Source organism: Zalophus californianus, chromosome 15 (assembly GCF_009762305.2).
Source record: "Zalophus californianus isolate mZalCal1 chromosome 15, mZalCal1.pri.v2, whole genome shotgun sequence".
NCBI lineage: Eukaryota > Metazoa > Chordata > Mammalia > Carnivora > Otariidae > Zalophus > Zalophus californianus.
The window spans coordinates 78,620,958-78,636,723 of record NC_045609.1 but is presented as its reverse complement, the minus strand read 5'-3'; the positions used below and the strand labels follow the sequence as shown (position 1 = coordinate 78,636,723).

Genomic DNA, 15,766 nt, shown 5'->3' with positions numbered 1-15,766 from the left:
TCTGCCTCCATCCTGGACCAAAGTTCCATTTTCCCCGTAAACTAACTCCCCATAGGATAGCTGAGGCCAGGTGAGAACCCACAGTGGTGGGAGGCTGTCATCCCAGGCTTTGTGGCCAAGTCCTCCTGGAGCCACACTAACCCTGAGCAGGAAGGCAGGACCCAGGATGGCCAGTGAGGCACCATTCCCTGGTGACATGGTCACTGGTTCTGAAAAATGGATGGTGGCCAGGATTTCTTGAGACGGCAGGCACCAGAGGCTGGTGGCTGAGCACCTGCCCGTAATAGCCACTCTCTCTGGCTCATGGTGAAACTGGTGCCTTAAATGTTTGGGGTCTCATGGAGGTTGTCCACTGTGGCAAGACTCTGCCCCAGGGAACTGACCACAGCCACACATTTCGTATACACACTTGATTACCAAACACCATAGCATCCTCACACCACAGTCAACACCCTGGGTACTACTTCACTCGGGAGGAAACACGGCGGGCCGCCTGGCTGCCTCAGTCGGGAGAGCATGCGACTCTTGATTTCAGGGTTCTGAGTTGGAGCCCCACGTTGGATGTAGAGATTACTTAAAAATAAAACCTTAAAAAGAGATCTCTTTAATTTAAAAAAATAAAAGAGGAAACAGGGATTTTTATAAGATTATTATCATTAACATCAAATATACAAATAGCTCTCTCAATATACAAATTAATCACTTCAAACTCGGTGCAAGTGTACCATACAATGGCCCCAGAAACCAAGCCTGGGGAAAGCATTATGTTTCTGATCAGGCCTGACTTTTCCAGTGTGAGCCCAGGATGGCAGGAAAAGGCAGGTAATTCCCAGTGGTCTCTGGAAAGAATGCCCACCTCTCTTGGACTTGTCCCAACCAGTCAACCTGTGCGAGCGGCTTCTACCCAGTATCAGGTTGCCAGAGAAAATACAGAACACAAAGTTCAATCTGAATTTCAGAAAAACAGTAATTTTTGAGGTAAGTATGTCTCATGGGCTATTTGTTCATACAATATTGGGGAATGCTTCTACTAAAAAAAAAAAAAAGGTGCCTGTGTTTATCTGAAATTCTACTTTAACTGGGTGTCCTGCATTTTTATTAGATAAATTTGGTACCCCAAACCAGCAGTGTTCTGAAGTGGTATCTTGTCTTCTTTGGAGGAGACAAGGCGACCATATGTCTTTTGAAGCACACGGAGGGCTTTTTACAAAGAAAAAGAGAATGGGACAAAACAACGCTTCAGTTGGATAAATGCAGAATCTGCCCAACGTCACGATGAGCTAACTCTGGAACAAATCTGCGTGATATCAAGAAGACCTTTAGAAGAAAGTGAGCAAATGCTCTGCCCTCAAAAGCTCCAGCTTCTGCTGGAATCAAGACTCTTAGAGGTGAATCTGGAATATGGTTACACCCAATATTCACAACCTACAAATAAGGACGCAGAGAGCCAGAAAGGCTGAGTAACTTGCCCAGAGTCACACAGCAGAGATAATCAGGGAAGTAAGGCCAGGGTTGGGACAGGGCTGCAAAGAGGGAGGTCTGAATGCCTCTAGTCTGGAAATAGTAAAATTAGCTAACACACACTGATCATTTGCAGTGAACCGAGCACCTTACGTGAAGCTTCCCATTCAATCCACAAAAACTCTGGTAAGCACGTTAAGCAAGCATTACTCCAATTTAGAGAGGAAGATGTAGTAAGAAGGGGCAGACATGAGGCCCTTTGCAGGCAGAACTGGCCTACAGATCCCATTTTCTTAGCCACTTCCAGACAGCAGAGGATATGACCTGCAGACCCACAGGCCAACCCAACAAAGGAGCTAATGTCTAAAAATTGAGACAGTTAGGGGCGCCTGGTTGGCTGAGTCGGTTAAGCGTCGGCCTTCGGCTCAGGTCATGATCCGAGGGTCCTGGGATCGAGTCCCGCACTGGGCTCCCTCTCCCTCTGCGGCCCCCACTGCTTGTGCTTTCTCTCCGTCTTCCTGTCAGATAAATAAATAAAATCTTTAAAAAAATAAAAATTGTGACAATTACCATAATCTGGATGGGATAGCCAGCTTCTCTGGAAGGATCAGAAGAATGGGCCCCGCTGGCCTACATTCCCAGTCCCCCGCAGCTGCACCACCCTGGGCCCTCCCCCACCGGGCCCACACCACCTGCTCACCAATAGGGGCAGCAGAAGTGAGGCTTTGAAGCCAGGCTCCCTCATGACCCTGTGACCTTGGGCAAGCTCTCAGTGTTTCCACTGCCCAATTTGTAAAGTTGGGGTCATAGTGGTATCCACCTCACAGGGTCCTTGTAATCAATATGTGATAATTCATTAAAGGCCATGGTCACAGTTGTTTGGAACATAATAAGAACGCAATAAATGTCAGTGCCAAGAAGGCAGTTGCCATGGTCCTTGCAAATGGGGAGCCACCAAGGCTCTGGGCGACCTGATGGAGGAGGAGCAGGGCAGCGGTCCCCACCTCTGGGCAGAGTGGCTGGCAAGGAAGAGAGATTAGAGACAGAAGCTGCCCGAGGATCCTGAATGACCGTCCCCAGGGAGCCAGGACAGCTTCAATGATACTAGGGAAAAAGCCAAGAAGAATGCGGGTGCGTGGCTTTCAAAAGATAGCCCAGATCTCGGCATGGACTGGCCTTGGTGGGAAGGGAGCGGGCAATGCTCAGCCTGGAGGGAGGCGGCGTTGGTGGAGACTGCGGCCGGAAGCTCAGACAGGGGGTCCGAAGTTGAAGCCGGGAAACGTAGCTCTCTGGCTTGAGGATCCAGGTGGAGAGATGCCGCCCCAAGCTGTGGACAGAGAAGCAGCCGGAGATAGCTTCAGGCCAGGCCAGGCCCGGGTGGTGGAGACAGTTGCCACCCCACGTCGCTGCAGGATCCCCTCCCGGCGGTGCTTCAGCAAGCACCAGGATTCCTGCCGCAGACACGCCTCGACATTGATCGCTCAACACCTGCACAGCCCGAACGAGTTCGGGGTGAGGCCTGGTGCAGACGGATCGCCCCTCCTCCGCGCCGGGCCTCCCGCCCGCTTCACTGGTCCAGCCCCGCAACCTCTTGCCCGGGGCGCCGGCCGCCCCCGCATCCACCCTGCGCCTCTCCGGACGCCCGCGGCCACACGGGGGCGCTGGCGCCCGCCGCGCGCGTACCTGCGCGGAGCCGCGAGAACAAAGGGAGCCCTGGGGACCTTGGCCTCCTTCACCCGGAGCCACCTGCTCCCCCGGCATCTGGCCCCCGCGAAGGAGTTAAGTTTTTTGCTCAACGCTGCTCTTAGAAATCTGTTAAAGAAATCGCTCCTCCCTTGATGGCCTTTCTCCCCAGCTTGGGGACAAAATATAAGAGCTCTGGGACTCTAAAAGGGTTACTGGGTTTGTGGTTTTACGATGTGTCCTGCCCTGTGTTCTCCGTCTCCTTCCTGGGGTTTACCAGGATCCTGGCAGCATCATTTTTCTCCCCTTTGGTTTATTAAAGTGAACTTCCTTTCACGTTTGGACGACGTAGACACGCACTCGGGGGAAATGGTGTAACAAACTAAACACAGAAATCAAGGGGAAGGCACTGTGGAAATCGGGTCATTGCAAGGAAGGTTCACTTGCACCACACAGCTGCGTCGGCCTTGCCCTAACATGGCTTCTGTGCCCTAACTTCGAAATATACCTCATCGACTAAGGTGCAAACCCCTGTGCTAATAATGTACCCGGATGCCTTAATTGGGAAACCCCAAAAGAGGCTAAGTTACAATCACCATCAATCAAGTATCCATTGAGGGCCTGTGAGCACAAAGGGCCTGTAATAAACTGCCAGAGGCTGGCCAGGCAGTGAGCCCGGCCCCCGCAACTGCAAGATGGGGGAGGCAGGCTAAGCTTTCTGGGTGTTCTAATTTAGTGGTCCCCGATTAACCCCTCTCCCCCCAAACTGATGCCCATGGTCACATTCAGCGGGGTGTTTTCCAAGGGCATCGCCATCTTGGTTCAGCCAGCCTTTCTCCCTCTGGGTTCACGGCTCTGAGCGCACAGCTGTGAGTTCTTGAGGACTTGGGGGAGCAGGAGGCCTCCCAGAGAGAACCAGAACCCACAGAAAACCCTACTGAGACCGGGGTCTGCTTTGAGTAGGCCCCAGAATCAGGAGATGATGCTATAGACACCATATCACTTATGTTCAGTCAACAGTAATATTGCAGTTGTCCAACGAAGACCTTTCCTGGGAATCTCCTGCGCTCTTTCCATGCTGAGGTGCGGAGTTCCCACCCCTAAACTCCTCTGGTAGCATGACACGAGCGAGAATATACGGGAGTTGGGGTTGGGGGAGGCAGAAGCAGTTCCTGGGGACTCCCCCGGCTAAGGAGACCTCGGAGGAAAAGAGGAAGACAGGGTCACTCTCCAGTGACCATCTGTCATACCAGCATCCCCCAATTTGGTAGCCAGAGCCACGGGTGGCTATTGAGCTCGTGAAATGTGGTTGGCGCTCCTGAAGGGCTGACGTGTAAGTTTTATTTAGTTTTAATTAATTTGACTTGAAATAATCATACTGGCTAATGGCTACCATATCAGATGGTGCCAGGACAGCTCTAGGCAGTGATGGTGGGCAGGGAGCAGGGATGGAGCAAAAGTTGACAATAAGACCTAATTGCACCCCACCCCACCCCCTGCTAAAAGCCCCTGCATATTTTCTCTCTAGTCTGCTGGGAGCCATTGTGGCAGAGGTGGTGGTGGCTGAGTGCAGGCCAAGGGTGTCGGGAAGGCATGGAGTCTTGTAGTCAAGCAATGACATGCCATAAATTGTCCTTAAGCAGCAATGGGCCACGGATTAGAGGACTTTCCCGGTAGATACTGTTACCAGTAGACAGGGGTCAACAGCAGGGTTCCTAGACTGTGGTTTCAAAATACTTTAAAGAGGATGTTGACTTCCTCTAAACCTGGTCGCTCTTTGGTGATGGGTCAATGACAACTTTTAGTGTCTCTGGAGGCAGCGAATGTTCAGGGATGGTAGGGGTTGGAGCTCTTAGACACATTTATTTTTTAAGGGGAGACATTATGCAAAAGAGGGTGAGGCCAAGGGGTGGGGGCATGTTCAATGACTTTCCCAGAATCATATGGTTCTTGGCAATGTTGGGATAGAACCCCAGGTCTGGGATGCCCTGGCCTGGCGCTGTTTCTACTGCACAACGTGGCTGGTCAGGTACCTTGTGACTTTGGGCAGTGTAGACATTACATCTGGCTGGTTCGGCCAACCAGCGAACTGACTCATCAATTTTCCTTCACAAATGGGCAGGTGCCTGGTAGGAACTTGCAGCCCGGCGGTGGGGGGGGGTGGGGGTGGTGGTGGTGGTGGTGGTGGTGGTGGTGGTGGAAGGGATAGTGTTGAGGCCAGAGTAAAATTTCCCCAATTATTCCCCCTCCTACTACTTTTATAGCAATTTTTGCTTTTCTTGAACCAGAATGGGGTCGAATTGCCTGTTCATTGCCTTTTGAGTGACAGACCTGGTTGCCCAGTTTTAAATAGCAAACGTGTAGCAGATTTTTAAGCCTTAATTTCTCAAACACAATTCTTCAGAATTGTCCATTTCTATTTGTTTTCATTATATCGCTGTTAAGAGTCATTTTATGAACCACAAACGTTGGCCCTTACCTCTTCCCCTATTTTGAAGACTACAAATTCAGCTGATGAACTGTAGGTACGTGAAAGAGGTCTAACAATCTTATGTACCTGAACTTGAAGGTTCTTGGAAACATTGACAGCAACAACGACCCTCACCAAATTCTTGGAGCACTTGAAGAAGTAGGATGAACCCATGGTGAGTGGACAACTGTTCTCTTGAAATATTAACATTTGGGGAGGCAATGAATTCTACTCAACATGTTTCAACTCTGCACTGAGTTGAACCACCTATAAGGATCCCTCAGGTGGCATGGATAGGTGAAAATGGTTGACTTGCTCTGGTGGCCACCAGAATGAATCCCAGCCCCATCAGGAGACCAGACTTTTGGCTTCCCTGCCCTTAACCCGTGGTGTGACCTTGAGCCCACCACTTCCCCTCTCTGTGCTCCACTCCCCTCCCCTGTCAAATGTGGGGTGTCAGCATGATGTTTTAACACACACTTCCTCACCTTTGGGTCTAGCCTCCTTAGGAAGACTTATGCAGGTCACTTAAGCCACTTGGAAATCCGATAAACCGCAAGAGCAGAACATAGTGGCAATTTTAATTCCGGTGCTTCTCATGTTTGTAAAAAAAATTCTTCCTTTGGGGCTGAATTGTTCACCAGTGCTAAAATAACTTCTATCTGAACTTACCCCTGCCTCTCTTGCCACCCCCAGGGACTGCTGCTGGGGAGCAGTGGGTACCAATAAGCACTGCGTTGCCTTCCATTTGGATAATCATTTGTATGACTCAGGCTGCCTGCACAGGCGACATTCCATCTCAGGTGGGCTTTGGGTAGGCATCACCAGGTCCTTCAGCTGGGGCAGAGGGTGGGCACGGGGAATTCAGAAGTCCTGGCTCCAGACTCTGTTAAAACCAGGTCCATAATAATATCTGGGTGGTGCCAGTTGGTTCTAGGCTCTTCACTGAAACACTTGGATCCTTCCAATAGACCCAGGGGGTAGGAATATTAAGAACGGCTAATAATAATCATAGCAGACAACATTGCATTTCCAGAACCATGAGGAGTATCTGGATAAAAACAGGTTTTGTCACACTTTCATTCACTTAATCTTCTTAGTGACCCTATTAAATGACTACAAGATAGGTACCACGATTGTCCTCATTTATCTGAGAAAATGGAAAACCCAGAGAATTTAAGTAACCTGCCCGAGGCCACACAGCCATTGAGTGAAGAGAGCCACACCTTGCCTGTTGGAACCAAAGCCCCTTCGCCTCAAAGCGAGGCAGGAATTCTGGAAGGACTTTGTCTCCAGGGACGTCCTGGCTTTGAGATTCCATTCTAAGTTTAGCATCGTCTTGGATGTTCGATGTGTGGTGCTGGGATTTATGATGTCGCTTCAGTTAAATGCCCTAAACTCCCTGAAGATGGGACGGAGCTGTCAGAGGATGGGGCCCCTCCCCTCATCCCAGGAGTTAACTAGGCTAACCACAGTCCTTGGACTCCTCTATATTTCGCCTTTCAAACGCTTCTTTTATGCTCCGGACATTATTGAGATGTAGCCTGAAGAATGAGATTCATAGTTTTGTAGGGAGCTCAGAACAACATTAGAAGGGCTCATTAGCACTTAACGTCAGCGGCCTTTATTCATCTAACTTTTCTATAGGGTGAAGGAATAGCCACCCATTAAAAAACGAATTATTAAAAAAAATTCTGAATCTTTAGAGGAGAAAGGCCCGTGGCTGCGAGGGCTCCCACCACACCCTCCCCTCTCCTCCCCTCCCCTCCAATCACCGATGGGCCAGCGACACAATTTGTTTCTTGAAAGTCATAGGGCAAGGGAGTTCTGGTGTCCTCATTTTTCTTCCTTCCATTGATGTATCATTACTAGAGTGAAAGAAAGAAGGGCGTCTCGAGGGCTTTTGAAAAAAAAAAAAAAAAAAGGTGGCTACTCAAGACATTTTGTGAAGGGGGGAAAATTGTGAAGAAAAGGGCCCCCAGTGGGGGGCGGAGGGGTGGTGAATGTGGCCTTGTCTGGCGGTTCTTTCAGCAGAAACCTGGTGCTGGCGCTGGTAGTTCAGTGCAAACTGTCACCTTTAGTTCTTGCTGGCTTTTCTGCCCTCGGCCCTGAACCTCAACAGATTGGGGCTTATTTACCTATTCACACTCGGCCGGGGAAGCTCATTAATAGGCTTATTAGCAACACCATTCACGGGAGGCCATTGACAAAAGGGGTTCCAGCCACTTGAAGAGGGAAGAGAAAAAAAACTGTCCAGAGATTATTTTCTCATTCAGAAGCCTCACTGGTGTGAAAGCTTTCCTAGACCCTCTGAGGTCACTTGAAGCCTAAATATGATGACAGAATCGGTTTTTGTAAAAAAAAAAAAAAAAAAAAAAAAAAAAATCCAAACATGCTTTTGCTTCTTTCAGAACTGAAGAAGGTTGCTGCTGTGGGCCTGTGGGCTTTGCTCCCTTAAAAAAGGAACACTCTAGGGGAATAAGGGTCTTGTGATGGATGGGTGTCTTTTCAGCCCTGTAAAGAATAAATTCTGCAAACTGCATCTGGTCATGAAAGTAGGTGTTCTGATTTGTCATTTTCAGTGGAAGCCTGCCTTTTTATTCAGTGTACATCAAGCTATTGATGAATGGGGTTAGGGACGATGGTTTCCTGCACCAGTAATTTATGTGAGAATGTGTTAACAGCATTTTCAATGGCTGACGGATATGTTGCAGGATGGGAAGGGGATCCGTCCTGAGACACTTGAGTTTCCCATTGGTGGGGAATATAAAGATATTAAGTGCCAGGGCCCGAGGAGGCAGACATGCAGGCACCTCTCTTTTTATGATCACAGGTCTGAGGACCTGGAAAAGGTATTGGTGTGTTCAGAACCATCCAGGTGTGAGTGGACCGCTGAGGTGTCAGTTCATGAAAGGCCTTAGGACTGATCCAGGTTAAGACTTGACCAAAGGAGCACCTGGGTGGCTCAGTCGTTAAGCGTCTGCCTTCGGCTCAGGTTATGGTCCCAGGGTTCTGGGATGGAGCCCTGCATTGAGCCCCGCATCTGGCTCCCTGCTCCGCGGGAAGCCTGCTTCTCCCTCTCCCACTCTCCCTGCTTGTGTTCCCTCTCTGTCCGTCAAATAAATAAATAAATAAAACTTAAAAAAAAAAAAAAAGACTTGACCAAAAACACACCCAAGCATATGGACCAATCATTTGGCTTGAGAATCTATTCTTTTTGCGGTCAAATTTCCAAAATAGAATTTCACAGCCATTTGCCTGAAGCATTTCAATGGATTTGATACTCCCAGCATGTAAGTTATTTACATAAAAGTTTTCTGTGATGTATTGTGAAGCAAAATGATTTTCTCATGATGTGTGGCACCTTCAAAAAAATTTTTTTTCGTAAATGTTATTGAAGTGTGCTATGTTGGTGACCCAGGAGCAACTGCATTTCTAAATGCTGGAAAAGTCGATTTTCCAGGTCAGTTTTGTACTCACTGCTCCATCTATCTTCAGGCCTCAAAAGCATTTTGAAGCACTTCGGGGTTTAATGACCTTTTCTAAGGAAAAATAATTAAGGTTTTTATCTATGTTGTCTTGGACTTAAGCACAAAAGCTTAGGACCTGGATGAGTGAGGAGGAGAGAAAGTATATTAGAAAATAAATTATCCCGTAGACACAGCCTCCCGAGAAAGGTAAATGGAAAATACGAACTTTAACCAGTTGCAGCCTGGCATTCAGTTTTAGAATCTGATTTTGCGGTTGAAGAATTTAAGATTCAGAAGGAGGAACTGCTTTGCTCAAGGCCACATAGCTATTTATAGCGGAGTTGTCTTTAGAATCTTTCCAATTTCTTTTTATTACTCCAGATATATATTACTAAACAACACATTTTTTGTCGTTGCCGTTTTTGACTTTCTCTAGGAGAGGCCAGATTCAAAGTCAGGCTCTGCCAATAAGCGGCTGTGTGGCCCTGGACAAATTGCTTAACCTCTCTCCTCCTGTTTCCTTATCAGAAACTGGCAATATTACTTTCTGCAGGGCGGTGATGCCGAGGAAAAAGAACGTGTTCGGTGTGCCCTGTCCAGAGTAGGGCCTCCATAGATACTGGTTTCTTCTCTCACCGCTATTGTTTTGCAGGACATTCTCCTCCAGAAGTTTCACTTGCATTAACCACCCCCCCGCCCCAGTGCAGTCGCTTCAGGGGTAGGGCAGGCAGTCCGTCATTTGTTTTACTGACTTGAACTAAAACAACGCAACGCGATGAGCGATCAGCGATCAGCCGGCGAGCCGTCTGCCTAAGCCCCCAGGGAAGGAAGGGGGCGGTGGCGCGGGGCGAGACCGTCGCCGTACCTCTCCGGGCCGGGGGTGGCCAGGGTCTCTGGCAGCTCGCGGGCGTCGGGAGCCGCGCGGAGTCCGGGCAGCCGGGCGCGCGGCGCTGATTGGCAGAGCCGGCGCCGCCGTCCAGGAAACGGCTCGGGTTTCAGCGGGGGCGTGACCCGCGGGGAGGGGGCGGCGGCGGCTCGGGCGGCGGCGGCTCGGGCGGCGGCGGCGGCGGCGGCGGCGGCGGAGAGCGCCGCGGAGAGCCGAGCGGGAGGGCGGCGGGTGCAGAGCGGGCGAGCGAGCGAGCGCGGCCGCCACAAAGCTCGGGCGCCGCGGGGTGTGCGCGCGGCGTAGCTGGCCTGGCGCGGCGACTGCTCTCCGGGCTGGCGGGGCCCGGGCGCCCCGAGGCCGCGGCTTTCCAGGGCGCCCTGTGCGTTCGCAAGTTGCGAGCAAAGTTTGGTGGAGGAGACGCCGAGCCTGAGTCCTTTCTTCCCCTCGCTCCGCAAACCCGAGGGCAGCCGGCGGGCGTCATGCCCGCGCTCCTCCTCAGCCTGGGGCGCGCCTGAAGCCTCGGAGCCTTGGCGCAGGCAGGACCCGAGGACCACTCTGTTTTGGAGTTTCCCCCGAGTTCGTCGCTTGCTCCATCCCGACTCACGCCGGGCGCGGGGACAGACCGGCGGCCGAGGAGCGTTGCCATTCAAGGTAATCGCCGTGTCGGGTGCCTCGGGGAGCCTCGCCAGCCGGGGAAGCTGGCGCCGCGGGAGTCCGGGACGCCGGGTGCACCGTCCCCCGAGCGGAGGGCGCGGGGGCCTGGCACGGTCGAGGCTGTTCCCTGTCCTCCCTCTTTGGCTGCATAGGTGATGGGGGAGCGGGGTGCGTGCTGACGGCGGCCGCTTGGGAAGCTCGGCCTCTACTTATCGCCCCCATCCAGATGCTGACATCTGCTTCTGGCATTGACACCCGGTCCCTGTCAAACTCCGGCCGGCGCCATCCCACCGGCCGGCGCGATCCTCCGACCCCAGGGCGGTCGGGCGAGTGGCGGGGCTGCCTCGCCCGTGGCTTGGCCCCGCAGGTCCGGGGTTCGCAGGGGCATCTTCGGGGTGCCTCATTCCGGGGCCCGGGCGGCGCGCGCCCTGTCCCATCCAGGCCGGGCGGTGGAGACCCTTCCCCGGGAGGGAGCCGCTGGATGGGACCGGCGACCTCTCCGTAGGGCTGGCTGTGCTCGGGGGTGGCACCCTGGGGGAGGAGGCTGCTCGTGTTCCCCGATTTCAGTGACCGGCGCCCCTCTCCCGCTGCCGCCGTCGGTGCTGGAGGGAGCGCAGCGCGCCGGGGCTAGGGGGCGAACTGGACCGACTTTTTCTAGCTCGCCGCCTGCTCAGCCGGCAGCAGCTCGGGGATGTCGAAAGCGCAGGCGAGTTCTAACTTGCGCGCTCATTCTTTCAGCGCCGGGGCCGCGCCGGGGAGTCAGCCCAGGGCCCTGCGAGGCGCTGGCTCCCACCCTCGCGGCCACAGGGCCGGGCTCAGGGGTCCCGGTCGGGCGCGCGCAATCGCCGCCGCTCCCCTCGAAGCCCGGCTCTTGCCAGACCCTTCTACGGGCCTGCCTTCCTCCGGCCCAATTCAATAAAACCTACCCTTGAAAGCAAACCTGCTTTCACACTCGGGGCACCCATTATGTGTTTGGTGTGAAACGCTATCAACATTTAAAACCCCATTGTCCCCCTGGTCCCAAATCCCTGTAAATCTTCCACTGGCCGCGACTCATTTTCATCTGAAAAGCCTGTTTAGTTTGAATAGAAAAGCAATCAGGCGCCCCTCTCCCTGGAATGTCAATTAAAATGCAGATTTCTCTGAGCTCTTTAGCGCCCCAAGAAGGGGGAGAAAAACAGGATATTCCAGGCAAACAAATGAAAGAAATGCTACAATGGAACCGGGCTGGAGGTGGTTAGGAGTTCCCCAAAGCTGCTGCAAGTTCTCACTGGCTTGGTAGCGTTAACCAGGGCATGGATTGTCGTCCTGGGTCAGCCTTATTTTGTGTTTTTGGAGATTTCAGTTTGTTGAGGAACTTCCTCTCTATCCGCCCCCCCCCCCCCCACCCGCCCAGATTTGACCCCTGATAGCTCTCTCCATTACTCAGCTCGGAAGACAAGGGGAACAGTAGGGAGGCTTTGAGCTCAGAGATAGGTCGGCCCCCCTGGGGGGGGGGGGGAACCCAGGCATCCCAAATTTGCCTGGCACTGTTGACTTTCCTGATGTAAAATCTACCAGAAACAAAGCGCCCAAGTGCTCAGCATGGGTGAGCCGGCAGAGGACAGATAACCACTCAGTGGTAGAAGCTCAATTAAGGTAGGCACTGCGTTGGTTTGCCTTCTTGGAGCGTGGGGGTGGGGTGGGGGGGGATTGGGAATATTTTGGTTAATTGAGGAGCCCAGCACGAACCTGGCATAGGGACCACTCGCCAGTCAGGCTCTCTTGCTTGTCACTTTGCCTGACTTTGGGGGCAGGCTTGTGCCCAGGTGAAAACAGACCCGGGGAGCGGGTGGCCGTGAAGAGCCGTCCGTCATAGGGAGGGTGACAGCTCTTCCCAGGGCCGAGAAGAGAGTTCCCTTTCAAGGGGAAAAATAAACACGCTGGGGCTTTCACTGAGGCTCAGACTCCAGGAAGGATTATGGTATTGAAGGCAGGAAGCCGGGATTGTGGCCGCCAGCAGCCTGCTGGGCCTGTGTTCCCAACACCGAGCCTCGGGACCTAATTATCCTGCCTAGGAGGTCCCTCCACACTTGCGTCCACTCTGGTGAGGGGTTGTGCAGACGGGCTGCCTTAGGCCTCTGCGTTCCAGAGATTTGGGCAGGGGGCGGCCTGGGGCCTAGACCTGGTAATGGCTAAAATTCAGGCTTCTCGTGCAAGCTGATGGGATGAATGAATGGTCTGAGATTTAGCTGATTTAGGTCCCTGGCCAGCTTTCTCTGCCTGGAGCAAAGGAAACCCTTCTGGGCTGGGACAGGTGGGTGATGAAGCCAGGGAAGCAGCCTGGGATGAAATCTGCTCGGATTTAAGATTGTTCCTAAAGTTGTGTCAGAGGAGGAACATTCCCATGCATTCTGGAAATGCTTAGTAAATCAATGAGAATGCTTGTGTACTTTCCTCCCACACGTATGTAGAAATAGATACCGAGTTATCTTTTGAGGCTCTTAACTTCAAGAGGAAAGAAGATCGAGGGGGGAGAAAACATCCTTCAAGCAACCTGAAAATAGAGGGTGTGCTCACAGGCACATGCTTTTCTTGCTTTTGCTGTGAATCACACCGTTTCGTATGTGCTTTCTTTTGAAGCAGAGGTTTTCCTTTTTCCGTCTCAGGAACTGCAGCATTCTCTTTTCCCATTTTAATCCTTCGTCAAGGCTAAGAGGAACAGTTTTTCTGATGTAGCTTTGGAGAGGCTCAGGCAGTGTTGAAATCTTTGAATCTTTGACATGTTTGAAACATCAAGTTGGCATGCCAAAAGCCCAGGCTTTAGAGATTTTTATATTAAAGGTCTCACCCTCACCCCCAGTCCTTAAAGTGTGGTTCGTTTATTTGGTTCACCGAATCTGTGGTCGTTGCAAAGTTTCTCAAGTTTGTGCATTTCGGTTCTGCACTTAGTCATTGAGGATAATGAGTACATTTAAAGTTATTTAGAATAGTTAAGCTTGGACAATTCTCTTTGCCTTTGGGTCACATGGGTGAACAGACCAGTGAGTAGAGCACCCCCTGTAACTTCTGAAGTTTTAGCCAATAGGTTAGCATATTGCAAGTTATTGGTCCAATCACATACCATGACAGTAGTTTACATATCACCATCGTTGTTAATCAACACCCGCGTTATTCCTCAGAGTTTGCATCCGCTGTGTGGGCTGAAGACATTGACCAGGAGGGGGCTGCCAGTAGTCGAAGTGGAAGGGGATTCAGGCTTTGAACCTCTTTTTGGATCCGCCGCTTTGAATGTGTTTGCAGTTCCTTTCATTCTCCCGTAAGTGGCTGCTTGGCGCAAGATCGAGAAATACATTTCCATATTGGAAAATGAATCCTGACAAGTGTAAACTGGTGAGGGCTTTTTGGTAGCCTTCCTGGGGTTCCTTTTATTTTGCGGGTCTCCTTTCTTGCCGAGTACTACAGTGAGGGTGGAGCCAGCCGCTCAGCCGCGGCCCCAGAAATAAGTGTGCACGCAGCCGCCTCCACCATCCAGCTGTCTAAAGCCCCGTTGGCCTAAGAGAAGTCAACAAGGACCCGGGCACTGTTAACTTGCTTTTGTACTTGCCCTTGAAACTAAGGGCACGTTGCTTCTGTGTTTTGAGGGCTGTAGAGGTGACAGTGGATGGCAGAAGAGAGTGGCCGCACGGAGCTGTGTCCCATAGCCACTCTTTCATCTCCGGTTCTTAGAAGTGTGCGTCCTCACGGTCAGCCCGGCACGGCTCGTCGGGGACCGGTCTGGCAGGAACACCTGGGACCCTGAGGTGCCCACGCAGGGCGTTTGCAGATAATGCAGAGGAGCTGTTGGTGCCTCTTTGAAGAGGCTGTAGCCCACTTGGGTTTCCACGAATTGGCATCGGGAAGGATTGCACTGACTTGCTGCATCTGTCTCCCCTAGGGGCTGCAGCGGCTTCGGCGGCACCTTGGCTCCGGAACGCGCCGCAGGCTGGAGGCATTGCTGGCAGTCCATGCTCGAAGACGAGGTGTGCAGATGGGAGTGACGTCCACATGGAGATATGGAAGAGGACGGGGGACTGGCACGGCCACGGCCGTGCTCAGCTGGGCCCGCTGGGGCTGCCTGGTCGCGGTCACCATGGCAACCTTGTCCCTGGCCCGGCCCTCCTTCAATTTAGTGGAGGATACCACATTAGAGCCGGAAGGTAAGTTGTTTGTCTCACCTTCCAGGGCACCGAGTTTGTTGGGGGATGTGTCTGGGGAAGTGGCGCTGAGGTTAAGTCCTGTTTTTGAATCAGCTGCCCTTGCATTGTAAGTGAGTCTTCAAGAGCAAGGAGAGTGGGCTCTCCGCTCCCCCCCAGGTCAGAGATTGGCACCCCGTCCCCCCAAGTCCGAGATGTCGAGAGAAGGTTCCTTGCTGTGACACTGCAGGCAGAATGGTCCGGTTTGGTGGTTTCTTGGTGTGTGCGTTTTTCTGTGCTGGGCGAGGGAGGAGGCAGCGACCCAGGAGAGCTGTGGGAGGGGAGCCTGTAGGTGAATGCCATCTAGAGCCTTCCAAGCAGGAGCATTCTTACTGGAGGGAGAGTCTTGCCTAGGATGTGAAGGATTGGCTGTTTGCTGACAAAAGGAGCCACGGAGGGAAATTGCCAATATCTGAAACGCTGACGCTTTATTTTCATTGTCTAAGGAGAAAAAGAAGCTTCTGGAGTTCACAGAGATGCTTGACGTGTTACCTTTTTTTTTTTTTTTTTTTAAGCCGTTGTGATTCCTAATACCTAAGCAATATGTCACAGGAGCTGCTAGTCTATTTTAGGTAAATTTGAAAGTGAAGGTACCTGGGTGTCTCCCACCTCTATGAGAACTTCCAGGTCAAACAGGCCACACACTGGTGTTTCAGCTTTGGAAATTTAATTTTAAAGGCAGAAAGCCAGTTGTGAACACTAAATGGTGCTGCATTACTCAGCTGGGCAGTTCTGGAACCTTTTTCCCGGGTCCTTCCGAGACGACAGTAGCCAAGCCTCCACTTGGGGCGGCATTGAAATCTGTCATCAGCCGGGAATATTGGTAGCTGAGTTATTTTTCGAGTGGTAATCCGAGAATAAAATGGCAGATCCCAGCACTCATCGCCACTTAATGAACCTGTTTGCTGAGAGCCCACCTGGTGCTTGC

At 52.0% G+C, this 15,766-nt stretch overlaps 1 protein-coding gene across 15 annotated transcripts in view; it reads left to right on the top strand.

Annotated features, from left to right (window-relative positions):
- The first annotated feature begins 10,288 nt into the window (after positions 1-10,288).
- The window catches only part of FGFR2 (fibroblast growth factor receptor 2), a 101,083-nt gene continuing 95,605 nt past the window's right edge, over positions 10,289-15,766 (top strand). For 11 of the 15 annotated variants that reach the window (XM_027593860.1, XM_027593838.1, XM_027593832.1 and 8 more), the window contains exons 1-2: positions 13,958-13,996; positions 14,541-14,802. In XM_027593860.1, coding sequence (XP_027449661.1) covers positions 13,973-13,996; positions 14,541-14,802 — 286 coding nt within the window. In that variant the 5' untranslated portion in view covers positions 13,958-13,972. Of the gene's footprint in view, positions 10,622-11,879; positions 12,263-13,785; positions 13,923-13,957; positions 13,997-14,540; positions 14,803-15,766 lie in introns of those variants that run through there. The other 4 variants (XM_027593870.2, XM_027593878.1, XM_027593786.2 and 1 more) reach the window with 4 other exon arrangements.